The following is a 14,699-nucleotide window of genomic DNA, read 5'->3' on the forward strand; positions in this document are numbered from 1 at the left end:
TAACACAACGCACACATTAGATGTGTCATACAATATTATAACGAGATAAAATGTTCTTTTATAAAGACATATCTATGATATGCAATTTTCATTTTTCTTCTTTTTATACTATGTTACTGCAAACATTGACCAACCAATCGCGATAGCAGGGGATGGTATCTAGTAATCTATCACCATTGTTCTTGCCACTATTTTAATAAGTCATGTATTACACAGGTTGAATAAAGAATATATATTATATAGTTAGTAATATAAATTCAGAGATTATAAAACGATATTTTGAAATAATACATGACTGAAATTATTAAAGGGCAAAACAAGAGAAATGAGAAAAAGAATTTTTGGGCTCATATATCTCTTAGGGCATGTTCATGTCGTAAATAGGTTGACCCGTCTGACATATGTTAATAAATGAGCCGTGTGCGGTTGGGATGTGAATAAACGAGTCAGCCCACCAGCACATTTAAGTTTTAGATTTGAAAAATATTTGGTTTTTACGGCAACATGTTTACGACTATTTACAACTTATTACAACCTCTCAACGTGTTTACCACTTAATTGTAACTCATTTACAAATAGGCAACCCGTTTTCACGTGTTAGTCTGTTTGACCAACTTAGATAGAGTTTATGTTTTTGACACAAATTAATATATGGGTCGTATTCTATTTTTTTTTTTTTCAAACCATTACTTTTTTTCTTGTGGAACCTTCAATCTATAAATTCAATTAAAGCTTTATTTAACGCCTGGTTTTCTTGTTATTGAATTTTGCCTACCCTATACATTGGGCTTCATCTTTTTAAATGCCATTAAGATGACACCCAATCTCTCTTTATGACTTATATCTCCTGTGCCAAATAGGCTATAGTAGAGGCTTTATATGTTTATATACAACCACCTTTTTTCATTAATGCATATGATATATTCCAAAGGCGGATCTACGGATTTTCGTCTTTAGGGGCTGAAAACGTGTTAGATCAAACGGGTCAAATAACAAAACACATTAAATCCTAGCAAAATTGAAACTTGTTGAATGACTACTAAAAAAATTACACAAGTACACATATTTTTGGAAGAAAAATGTTTTTTTTTTACCAAAGTTGAGGAGGGGCTCCCCTCTCATGTCATTAGGCCCGGCCCGATTTTAATACCCTCAAAATTTATATGATTTTATTCCACTTTACAAAGTGAACCGAGAAAATTCCGTTAGTTATACATTATCTTATCTACGTGATTTCAGTTATTTAAGCAAAATATTAAATTATTGGTTGAACCCGCTAATAATAATAGCGTCATATATAAAGACCCTCTTTACATACCTAAAAACTAAGCGCGTATCTATTCTCTCACTTTTTTTCTACATTGCGCGTCATATATTGTAGAATTGTACATAAGACATTGAAATACTTAGAAGGTTAACTGGATGTGGATGAACATATAGATTAGAAACTATATTATTTTGCAATAACTTCTAATCATATACATCCAAATCAAACCAACTATATCTCTCCACCCTACTCTACATACACTTGTTTAGTACCCAAAGATAAAGACATTTGGGTCCATCTCACTTCATTCCCAGTCACACTTTTAATATCCTACTTTACAACCTCATTAACTAGTAATATAATTTGTACATATATTTTTCTAAATTTAGTACAACACTACTACATTACACTACATTATCTTGTTACAAAAAAAAAAAAATAATAATAATAACATAATACAAATGGCTAGTTGCATAAAAAAGTAACCAACTTTTGTCCAATTTTTGTTTGAAGTTAACCAATGTTAAGCTTCAAAAGATTTGATTTAAGGTAATTTGACAATTATGAATCCGATTTAAGGAAATCTGGCCTGGTAACGAGTAAAACATAGTTGTCACGAGTGATATATCGTTTTTTTTTTTTTTTTTTTTTTTTTTTGGCGTGAATTATGTTGGTTATTCGAAACAAAAGTTGGACTAAAGTTGGATATTTTTTTACTCAATTAACATAGAAATTTAAAAAAATTCTTCACTTGACAGATTCATCTGAGAAAGCATATGAGCAATTTGAAGAGCCTTGTAAAACCATTTTTCTAGTGGGAGTCGGGGACGGGGGATTGACCGATAATTTCCCTTTTAAACCGGTGTCTGAATTTGTAGAATCCTCATGGTGGATCTCCTCGAGCATTGCCACCACGTCGTTCATGATCGGACGGTCATTGGGCCGTTGGCTTACACAAAGAAACGAAACGGCTAGTGTTTGAAGCATTTCGTGCATTTGCGGGTCGGCTCTTCCTCTAAGCTTGGGATCAAGAATGTCAATTGGGTCCTTCTTAGCTTGCAAGTGGTCCTGAACCCATTGAACCAAGTGTGCACCACCTGGCAAAGTTGGATCTAGTGGATGTCTTCCAGTGAGTACTTCCAATAGCACCACACCAAAACTATACACATCACTCTTTTCGCTAATACGTTGTAACGAGCCATGTTCTGAAAACAAACACGAAAACAAACATCCAATTAGCAAATAGTAATTAAAACATCTACATGTGGTTAGTTTGTTGATCTGGCATGTTGGACAACATGTCAAAAAATAATATATATATATATATATATATTTTTTTTTGTGTGGATCTGGTCGGATTGAGTTAACCCGCAAACACTTTTTAGCTTGTTTTTTTTCTATTTGAACGTATAGTTAGTTAAAAAAATCAAGAGAACGTTACCGGGTGCCATATATCCATAAGAACCGGCTAACTGCGGTCTCTGGCTTTGCGACAACACGCCGTTTTGTTCTTTGGTAACGAGTCTAGCGAGCCCGAAATCACCAAGAAAAGGTTGTAGGTTTGGGCCCAACAACACATTCATCGCTTTCACGTCCCCATGTAAAATCGGAGGCACACAATCGTGGTGTAGATACGCAAGCGCGTGAGCCACGCCTAGTACAACCTCGTACCTAGTCTCCCATTCGACTCCGCATTTCCCCGAATCATGGAGTAACGAACTCAAACTTCCGTTAGGATAATAATCATAAAACAAAAGTTTAACCGTCGGGTTCGAACCCCACCCTAACAACCGAACAATGTTCTTGTGTCTGATCGAACCCAGCGTCTCGATTTCAGACCTAAACGGGCCAGATTCGTCTGGTGACCACATCTTCTTAACCGCCAAAGTTTCCCCACTCGAAGTCGTTACTCTATACACGACCCCCGAGCTTCCGGTACCGATCACGTTCGCGGAAGTTAACCCGTGAACGATTTCGTCAACATAAACTTCCATCTTTTGATAAAATGTAATCTCCCATTTTTCGTTTAACATTTCCTTTTTCGCTATTCGCATTCGGACCAACGTGTAAATGCCAAGTAGGACGAGTACCACGCTAATGCTGACTAGGATCGACATCGCCACTTTGGCTGATGACCTGGCACGACCCGTGGAACTCATTTTATCAGCCGGAGTAACAACCGAACCCGAAATGTAAAGAGCTCGGTTTCCAGCTAGATTCGAACTCGGGAGGCTTCGAAAAAACGGAGTGTTCGGTACCTCTCCGGTGAACTCGTTATACGACACGTTAAGCGAAACAAGGTTTTGAAGCCCCGAAAGTACATTTAACTCGCCGGTAAACTTATTCCTAGACAAATCGAGACTCGCTAACTTGCTCAACCCGATAAACTCCTGCGGGATTTCTCCGGTGAACCCGTTACAACTAAGGTTTAACGCGATCTCAAGCGACGGCATTTGCCCCAACCGCTTCGGTATCTCACCGGAGAACCCATTATCTCCGAGATCCAACAACTGCAGCCTCCTACAATCACCAATCTCCGACGGTATCCCCCCCGAAATCCGATTCTTCCCCAAATTCAACTTCGTTAACTCGGTTAACAACCCAATACCCGAACTCAAGAAACCCGAAAGCCGATTATCCGACAAGTCAAGAAACTGTAACCTCCGAGGAAGCGAATCCGGAACCACACCATTCAAACCATTGGAATGCAGATCAAGAAACTCAAGATTCACACACCCGGATATGGAATTCGGGATCATTCCCACCAGTTTATTGTTACTCATATCAACAAAATTCAAATTCTTCAAATACCCAATTTCTGATGGAACAGTACCGGAAATTCTGTTACCGTTGACCCGAAACCGATACAAATTCGTACAGTTTCCGATCTCCGGCGGGATAAAACCGGTCAAATCATTCGAAATCAACAGTAATTTCGTAAGATTTTTGAGTGAAAGTATTTGTGTCGGAATTGTTCCGATCAAATTATTAAACGAAAGATCCAAAGCTTGAAGATTCTCACACTCAGATAAACTCGCCGGAATGTAGCCGGAAATATTATTCTGCCAGGCGAAAAACAGAGTCATACTCTGTAGTTTTCCGATGGTTGCCGGAATTTCTCCGGTGAGTTGATTGTTATCAACTTCTAAATGAGTCAATGAAACACAGTTTGTTATAGTGATCGGAATCTCACCGGACAATTTGTTAACCGATAACTGAAGCTCTTGAAGCTTCGAAAGAGCTCCGAAACTCGCCGGAATGTTTCCGGTTAACGAATTTTCGGATAAATCTATCGTCATAAGCTCGGGTAACCACCCGAGCTCGACGGGTATCGTCCCGACTAAATTGTTCTGCCATAACAACAAGTTTTCGAGCTTTCGAAGCTCTCCGATGGACCTCGGGATTGACCCGGAAATCGAGTTTTGGTACAGGTAAAGATTCCTTAACTCCGTACAGTTCCCGATTTCCTCGGGAACCGGTCCAGACAGTATCGATGTGTATAGCGCTATTGTCTGGACCTTTTTTAGGTTCCCGATTTTTGTCGGAATTGCGCCGGAAATGCTGGTTTCTGCCAGGCCTAACATTATTAGATTACTGCAATTCCCAATTTCATCTGGTAATTTTCCTTTTAAATTCTTGTTCCCGCCAGCTCTAAACACTTGAAGATTTTTCAAGTTTCCAATACTTTTTGGAATCTCACCACTCAACTGATTATCAAACAACAACAAGTTTCTAAGATTGGAAAGATTCCCTATACTATCCGGGATTCCGCCTTGGAGATAGTTCGTGTTAACCACGAACGTCTCGAGATTTGCCAGCTGACAAATCTCTGGCGGAATCTCTCCGGTGATCGAGTTGTCAGAAACGTCGATCACCGTAAGCTCGCGATACTCTCCGAACTCCTTCGGGATTTGTCCGGAGAGATTTGTCGACGAGATTGTTAAAACACTCAAGGAGTTGAGAGAGTGTAGATTTGAAGGTAATGAGCCTTGTATATCAACAAACTTTAGAATAATACTAACAACTTTTGAATTGGAATTGCATTGGATTCCAACCCAGTTGCATGGGGTTGGGTCTGATGGGTTCCATGATTGTAATGCATTTGTGGAGGTGTTTAGGGTGGTTTTCCATTGTAATAGAGCTTGACCTTGTGAGTCAATGGAGTGACAAGGGTTTATGAAGAAGAAGATGGTGATGAGGATAATGAATATATTAGGGTTTGATGATAAAGTTGCAGGCATTGCTGGTGGTGTAAGATAGAAGAGAAGAAGAAGAAGAGAATAAGATGTGTTTTATGGGGATTGTTGAGGGGGAAACCCCATGGTTTTGTTTATGCAAGAATTGTAGATGAAGGGATCTGGATCCAATCACACTTTTGTTTTTATATATATCTTTTGAGTTTCACTCACTTGTTTAGCCTGGTGGGTGTGGGGTGCGTCACCGGGTCGTGATGCCCTGTCAACACTGTCTCCTAGGGGCTCAACACGTCGGTTTCATTAGCCGAAGGAGACGGGGTTGTGTGTTTGACCGTTGTGATGTGAATATTAGGGGGGGGGGGGGTCATCTCTCACACCTCAGGCACATCACTTGGGTGAGGTGATGACCCCCTGGTGACATGACCGCTTACGTGTTAGTTTATCACCAAGTGATGGACCACCTCCACACCCACTAGCATTAGCTAAGTGTTGAACAAACATTTCTAACTTGTTTGTAGAAGAATCTTACAGACATGTAACTAGTTTGAACGTAAATATTTTTGGGAAGCACACTTATCACTGGATTATACGTATCAGATATTAACTATTGATGTATCATACAACAAAAAATAGTCAAACGAGCCGTATGATGGTCATTTGGATTGAATGAAACGACGGAAATGGTCATATGGATTGTGTGAGGGCTAAATCATATACCGGTATGATGTGGTTGACTGACAAATAAATGACTAATTTACTATTAACAAAGTCATATGGATTGCAAGACTTTTTCGCTCTATCCTATGACCTCTATGAGATGACAAGCATTGGTGTACAAGATTTGATTTAAGACCATGGGGTATGGTGGGGCTTGGGTTGGGGCTTGGGTTGGGCATTTGGTGACACGTGTATCTTGAATATTCCCAACCCAAAGCCAAGTTTTCAAGGGGTATGGTTGGGGCTTGGGTTGGGCGTGGCTGGGCGGGTGGCTATGCCACATCAACAATTATTTTTAATATATATTTATATTTATAATTACATAAAAAATAAACATACATATTTTCTTTTTAAAAAAAATACATAAACATACATAATAATTATCAAAATAAAAGACAGTCATTCTTCGTCGTCTTCCTCGGTTTCGAACCCAGCAATCGTTGAAACATGTTCCACCAAATCAGCTCGAAGGTTCTGAAGTATATCCCTTGACTTTATTAAAAATTCATTTGCCGCTTTATCTTCGTCTGTTACGTTACCTGGTTGGGGGTCATCGTCATCATAGTAGGTAACGACCGCTCTACCTTCATCCTCCAAAATCATGTTGTGAAGAATGATACATGTGTACATCACGTTTCCAATCTGATCCTTGTCCCATAGTCGACAAGGCATAGCCAATATTCGCCACCTTTTCTTCAAAACACCGAATGCTCGCTCAACGTCTTTACGTGCAGCCATCTGGATGCTGTTAAACTTTAATCTCTTTGGATCTGAGGTACCGTGTCTTGTGAACGATTTTACGAAAACCCCCCACTCTGGGTAAATCCCATCAACTAGGTAGTACCCGTACATGTACTCAATCCCGTTTACAAAGAAAGTTCCTTTGGGTCCTATGCCATTTACCCGATCATTGAAAAGAGGCGAGTGGTTTATGATGGTAATATCATTATGTGAACCTGGCATACCGAAGAACGCATGCCATATCCAAAGATCTTGGGACGCAACCGCTTCAAGCATGATGGCTGGCACCCCGTGAAATCCACTAGTGTGAGCGCCTTGCCATTGGGTAGGACAAAGTTCCCAGGGCCATTTCATACAATCTAAACTACCTAGCATCCCGGGTAGCCCATGATAATCAGCGTGATGTTCCAATATTTGTTGCATGTCACTGAAGGAGGGCTTTCTTAAATATCTTTTCTTATAAAGTTCTAGAATACACGAGCAAAAGTTGTGAAGAGTTTGTCTAGCTACACGTGCAGACATTTTTAAATAGTCATCCATAATGTCCGAACTATTGTCGTACGCTAACTGCCTAAGTGCGGCCGTGACCTTTTGCCACGTACTAAATCCTAATTGCCCGGTTACATCGGGTTTTTGTTGGAAATAATCATATTTCTCCTCAAGATCTCTAGATATTCTTAAAAATAAGCTTCTACTCATACGAAAACGACGCCTAAACATTTTTTCATCATACTTAGGTTCCGCTGAGAAGTAATCGCTTACCAACAAATCGTTAGCGGTGTGCCGTTCACGAGCGATGTACCTTCTCCTCCGTTTAGGTTGTTGAGTCTCTTCCTCATCGTCTTTGTCTTCCACGATAGCTTTCACCACCGCCGCGATCGTTTGTAGAAATATTTCCGCACCATCGTCAGATGATGATGACGATTCAGTATAACTTGAAGAACTCATGGTAATATTGTGTTTTATGTGTTTGATATTGTGTGAGAAAAATGTTAAATGTGGTAAGTATTTATAAAGGAAAAAAAAAATTTAAAAAGTAGCCCCCAACGGCTACCCCAACGGCTAGCCCAACGGCTAGCCAACGGCTACTTTTAATGGGCCACGTGTAATTAACTCTTAAAATAATCCATTCATATTTCACGGCTATTTAGTAATCTATTATATATAATAAATGAAAGTGATTTGGGCCACGTGTAATTAACTCTTAAAATGTTCACCGATTATTCTTTTTGAAATTGGGGTTTCATTTGCTTGAGATTTGAATCTTCCGATTGTTGAAGCCTTTGAAGCCGATCCTTTTAAATTTCCAGTTCCCGAGGTATTATCTGTTTGTAACAGCAGTGATTCGCATCTACAGTGGATTCAACATCAGGTGTTTGGTTAATTTTTGGTCAGGTTTCCTGTTCAGTTTTGATGTTCATTTATCTAATTTTCATTTTATTTTTAGGCTTCTATATGATTTTGAGGTTGATTGATTGGTCACTTGCTATTGTTGTTTGATGTTGTTTGCTATTGTTGTCAAGTAAGGTAAAAATGGTCATTCTAATTACCTGAATATTGCGTATGATATCCTTTTAATTTTAATCGCCCAACAAGTTTTTTGGTTTGTTTCTTTGATATTTCATTATGATTTGTATGCTTTTAGGGTTTGATTTTATATTAGTCATCACATTAATGGTGCGTACTCAAGAATATTGGATGGTTTAATTAGTTTTATTTTGGGAATTTTTGGATGATTTCATCCATTTCTTTAGATAGTTCAGGATTGAAGATGCAGTTGAAGTTATCATTTGAGTGAAATGAATGTTGATTTATCAGAAGATGCAGTTGAAGGTATCTTAAATAAGGAAATAATTGCATTACATCCCTGTTGAAAAATAGAATTGATAAATTTAGGGAAAGTGGGGTTGAAAGATGATAACCCAATAGTGGAGATCTCATTCTACAGCTTCGATAAATTAAGGGTATTCTCATATAATTCTTCCTAGATGCTTCCAATGAAGCGGCACTTTGGACATCTGTTGTCTTCAAACATCTATTATCTATTATCTATTCATTCTATTATATATAATAAATGAAAGTTATTTGGGCCACGTGGACCAAATAACTTTCATTTATTATATATAATAGATAGAATAGATAATAGATAATAGATGTTTGAAGAACAACAGATGTCCAGAGTGCTGATTCTTTGGAAGCATCCAGGAACCATTATATGAGAATACCCTTAATTTATCGAAGCTGTAGAATGAGATCCTCCACTGTTGGGTTATCATCTTTCAACCTCACTTTCCCTAAATTTATCAATTCTATTTTTCAACAGGGATGTAATGCAATTATTCCTCTCAATTAAATAGACCGACCGTTGCTTCCTCTCAAAGGGTTATGGAGTGGTTATAACAGCTGATCATACTAAGGACTGTTATAACTAACCACTGCTCCTTATAAAGACTGGTGGACTTAAAGACTGATGAGGCCTATCCACTGTTGAAGACAAATCCCTGTTAGAGACAAGCACTTATGTATCTCATCTCTGATTATTTGTTTCTTTGTTCTTTGATTATTTGTTAGATGTACATATTCTACAGAATGTAGTTAAGAGCCGCACATAAATGTGACCAGTTATGGTTTCGGTAAGTATTGGTAAATTGTCTTTGATTTATTATTGTTTATTCAGATGCTTGCATTGGTGTACCATGAGATTACCAGTAGATTGATTTTTATATGTTTGTAGTTTTTTTTTTCACAATCTGTTTTGTTGTTTTATTCACCTATGTTTCATTCATAGATCTCTATAATCCATATTTATGGTTTCAAATCTGTTTCCTGAGTTATTTACAGTTGTAGCACACCAAATATTTATTATTTGTATTGAGTTGGTATATTGGGATTAAATACTGAACTGGTGGAATTATAGCAAGTCTAGGTTATGCTTCAAGCTGTCTCGATCTCTTTGGAGCTGGTAAGGTGGCTTTGGGAGGTCTGAAAAACAAAATTGATAAATTTAGGGAAAATGGGGTTGAAAGATGATAACTCAATAGTTGAAGATCTCATTCTACAGCTTTGATAAATTCAGGGTTATTTTCAAATAATGCTTCCTAGATGTTTGAAAACTGAAAAATGTTCAAAGAAGCAGCATTGTGGACATTTTTCTGTCTTTGTCGTTCTTCAAACATCTAGGAACCATTATTTGAGTATACCCCTGAATTTATTGGAGCTGTAGAATGAGATCCTCCACTGTTGGTTTATCATCTTTCAAATCCATTTTCCCTAAATTTATGGATTCTGTTTTTCAACAGGGATGTAATGGAATGACTCCTCTCAATTGAATAGACGGACACTTGCTTCCTCTCAAAGGGTTATGGAGTGGTTATAACAGCTGATCATGCTAAGGACTGTTATAATTAACCACTACTCCTTATAAAGACTGATGGACTTAAACACTGATGAGGCCTATCCACTGTTGAAGACAAAGCCCTGTTAAAGACAAGCACTTATGTACCTAAAGCCTGATCAACAAAAGGAAAACCATTGCTCAGTAGCAGCAGTGGTTCAGCATCTACAGCAGATTCAACTTTAGTATTTATGTATCAGTGTTTCTTATGTAACAGTGTTTAGTGTAGCAGTGGTTCGCTGTAGTTTATCTCTCAAGGCAAACCTTATACAAACTCAAAGATGAACCACTGCCCAACAACAACAGTGGTTCAGCATCAACAGCAGATATTTTACCTTTGTTTATGTTAACAGTGTTTATATGTAACAGTATTTATCACATCAATGTTTTATACTCTGTTAGATTGTTAGATGTCATATCACTGAGATGTTTATATGTAACAGTATTTATCACATCACCCCAGCATGCTAACTGATCTGTACTATAAATTGAACAGTGGTTTGATCTTTATACTACTAAATAAAAATGAAGTACACTTGGATGATTATTAAGCTCCTCATTTTGATTGTTTGAGTATAGTATTCTTGAAATTGGTCTTTTTTTGCAAACAGATGTTTATGGGCCAACTTCTTTTTAAGGTCAAACATTTGTTTAAGCGCAAACATATGTTTATGTCCAAACAGATGTTTAAGGTCAAATATTTGTTTAACTCCAAACAACTGATATAGAAGGTCAAATATCTGTTTAAGGTCAAACATCCTCAAAATAATTAAAAATGATAGTTTTCATTAATCCTTAAAAGTCTGTTACAACCACTGTTTTGGTTCAAACATCTGATTGTTAAATGTTATCCACTGCTGAAAGACAACCTCTGTTTCTTCAATCTTCATGTTGACCACTGACTGACTAAACATCAGTGTTTCAATCACTGTTGGATATCCACTGATAGTTAAAAAATAGTCAATGCTCACATTTTTATTGTTGACATCCACTAATATTGACCATCATTGGTTTTCCTAAAAAACATCCACTGCTCACATTTTTATTATTGATGGTGTTAATTACTGGTAGATTGAAATTATCAAATAAAAACTAGAATTACAATGGAATTACCATTTTACTTAATCGTTAAATTCCAATGAGATAAGAGTTCATCCAACATTGTTTTCATGATAAAATTTAAAGTTAAATTAAAAAATAAAAAAAAATCTTGATGACTATTTGTTACAAATCAAATCAGTAATTAATGCTAATTTCTTGAGCTTTTGTAAAACCCGTGAGGATCACAATGATATCAATCTAACTTTGTGAGAGTGCGGAAACCAAACACAAAGATGATTCAAGAAACAATATATATAGATCGAATAAAACACAATGAATAACAAAACAAACCAAACTTGCATTCAACTTGAAGATGACTGATACAAGATCGGTAGGAACTCGGTTCCTTGCTATGTGTCGCCCCCTGCTTCTATTCGGTATCAACAACCCTTAATCTATTGATTAAGGGTGTTTAAATACACTACATAAGGGCCGAAACTACTCAAGCCCATGCGACACACTTACAAGCCCAACCCACATAAGATTAACCCAAAACATAATTAAACTAATTACAAGATCAATCCCTATATATTGTTAACTTGCATGAATAAACCTTTAGGTTCCAACAATCTCCCCCTAGGTTTATGCATACAAGTTCTTCTTGCTTCAGCTTCCTTGATGACCACCACTCATATTATCCTTGTATCCACCAAATCCCTTCCTGTGAATATGCATCACAGAGGCTACAGCAGACGTCCACCCTTTAGCAATTTCTTCATATTTTTCGGTGGCTCGGATTTGGTTGCTTGCCAGTACTGCAAGATCTTCAGGTGCAAGATTCAATAAATCAATCTGATCCACCAGACAGTAACTTTCATCTCCATCACAAACGATCACAGCTTGACCAAGTCTTTCATTATATGCCCAGAAGTGCATCGTCTTCAACGCCCCTTTCGGAATCTTCCTTACCAACGGAATAGTCTTTTCTTTATCAGTAGCGGGCCAGTGTACTATCTTCATCCGCTTGTTGGTGTATGGATCCCTGATCCCTTTTGCTGGTTTAACTGTGGTATCTGCTGTACGCATCGAAGGAAAGCCTTTTGCCACTTCCCTTTTCAATCTCTCGAAGAACATATAACCAGGACCATTAGGCTTATCATCCACGTAAGGTTTATTTACCAGGTCTGTCAAATCAACCTTAGTGAATGACTGAAATTGCCCTGATCGCTTGTACCATTCGACTGGTCCAACCTTCCTCTTAATCCACCATCGTTTACGGTCGTGATCATACCCCCAGCTAACTACACCAGATCTATTCCCTTTCTTGTCATAGAGAGTTTCACCCACATCCATCAAATGATGTGTAGCATGCGCATCTTCATCGTCAGGATTAGCATTCTTGTTTTTCAGAATTACAAACTCTCTCTTCTTCTTCAACCTTTCAGCTTTCGCCTTTTCTGCTTCTGGATCAGTAACCCGTTCAAAGTACTTTTCCATAGCAGCAGCTTTTTCAGCGTTATCCTTCTCGAAAGCTTTCTTTCTGTTCTCTACATCGGTGGGATCAGAAAACTCTTGACCAAACTTCTTCTCAAGTTTGCCTCGCAGATCATAAACAATATTGAATAACAGACCAACATCTCCCTGTAGTTGTTCAATTTGTTGATCCTTCTTCACAATAATGTCTTCAAGCTGTATGATCTTAGCATCTTTATGTATGGAATCTTGTTCGAGCACAACTAAACGCTTCTTCATTTCCCTCATACTTATGAACTCATCATCATCGCTTGAATCACTGTCGAAAGGCATTCTGAGTGGTTCAACAGGTCGTTTACCACTAGAACTGCCCGGTTCTTCATGAATGGTACCGGAAGATCCAGCACCAACAGCTTCAGAGGGCCTAGCTTCAGTATGAGTCTCAACATTAGATACAGCTTCAGCTTGAACTTCAACATTAGGCACAGCTTCATGTTGAACTTCAACATTTGCCATAACTGTATCATCACCTTGAATTCCAGCATCAGACTCAAAGAAACTATCTGTAGTAGTGGTGGTGTCATCAACATTTGTTTCGAAATCAAACTTATATAAACCTTCAGCATCATCAGCAACAGTTACGGATTGATCTTTGCTTCGTTCGATAAACATTCCGGGTCTAGGATCCCGTCTTTTCCTTTTTAGCGGAATATCATCAGAATCCCTTGGGCTTTCTTCAGGCTCTTCAGTAGACACTGACAGATTAGTAGGAGGATTACCCATCGTGTCAGTCACTTTCTTCAACAACAGAGCCAAGTTCTCAGCAGAAATCACCGGAGTAACAGTAGAAACGGTTTCAGCATTAGCTTCAGGAGGAAGCTCTATGTTATCATCATCAGAATCACACGTAATCTCAACACCTTCATCGTCAGAGTTGATGGTGATACGCTCTGGCTCAGGCTCGTTTTCATCTCTTTGCTGGATGTCATGTTCTTCAGCTACTATAGCACGTGCTGGTACGGCTAGTGCCCTGACTGGATTCACAGCAACTTCTTCAGTCTCAGCAAACTGACCGAACTTCTCCAAAGCAATCAAACCTTCAAACTTCTTTTCTGTTCCTTTCTTTGTTGTAAGTGCTCCAAAACAAGAAGGACCCATGGGCTTTAATTCCAGTGTGTTGCCCGATCTCTTCAATTCTGGATATCGAGTATTCAGAATCATTTGTACAAACCTAGGATACATCAGAAACTTATCCTTTCTTAGCCCGATAGCATTCCTCTTCATTGCTTCTAAGACATATCGCGAATAATTGAACGGCTCATTTGTAATTACGCAGATCAATGCAGCCGTTTGTGTTGTGTTTAGTTGATCAGTTCCTCCTCGGTTCTCAGTCATGCACAATAGGAACGTGTGCAATAATAAGCGCCAATATGGATGAACAAACTTCTTGACCAGGGGCGGAAATCTCCCTTCATAGCTTAGACGTGGCAAGATAGCTTCAATTACCCCAGCAGCAAGCTCGATTGGATCCGCTTCTTGATCATTAAACTGCAACACCTCCCTGATAACCTGCTCTGTCACAATAATCGTTGTTCCGTCAATTTCAGCAGCTATCGCTCCTTTGCCTTCAACTATTTCCACCTTCGCAGTCTTCCAGAAGTCTCGGATAAGACTTTCATACACTACCGGATTGTCTCGAAGAGCATGAACAATGCGGCATGTATTCAAGCCTTTAATCAAAGACGTGTACAACTCCTTGTGCTTTACAGGTGGGGGTGCCAAATACGCAACTTGATTGTGAGAAGCAATAAACTTGAGGTCCATTTTTCTGCAAATACACAAACAACACATGAGTTCCCAAATTTAACAG

The 14,699-nt window shown here is 38.4% G+C and overlaps 1 protein-coding gene across 1 annotated transcript; it reads right to left on the reverse strand.

The window, feature by feature from the left end:
* Positions 1-1,595: 1,595 nt before the first annotated feature.
* On the reverse strand, positions 1,596-5,636 carry LOC110873540 (LRR receptor-like serine/threonine-protein kinase). The gene is made up of 2 exons (XM_022122479.2): positions 2,709-5,636; positions 1,596-2,472 (listed from the first exon to the last, which is right to left on the reverse strand). The coding sequence occupies exons 1-2, from the start codon at positions 5,506-5,508 to the stop codon at positions 2,015-2,017; spliced, it is 3,258 nt and encodes a 1,085-aa protein (XP_021978171.1). The 5' UTR covers positions 5,509-5,636; the 3' UTR covers positions 1,596-2,014.
* Between the last annotated feature and the right edge of the window lie 9,063 nt (positions 5,637-14,699).

Source organism: Helianthus annuus, chromosome 8, assembly GCF_002127325.2.
Source record: "Helianthus annuus cultivar XRQ/B chromosome 8, HanXRQr2.0-SUNRISE, whole genome shotgun sequence".
NCBI lineage: Eukaryota > Viridiplantae > Streptophyta > Magnoliopsida > Asterales > Asteraceae > Helianthus > Helianthus annuus.

Bases quoted from the DNA above. Each gene is read 5' to 3' on its own strand.
- LOC110873540 (XM_022122479.2), bottom strand. From the start codon at position 5,508: ATGCCTGCAACTTTATCATCAAACCCTAATATATTCATTATCCTCATC. The intron at 2,473-2,708 runs GTAACGTTCTCT...GTTTGTTTTCAG, and splicing joins TTATGGATATATGGCACCCG to AACATGGCTCGTTACAACGT.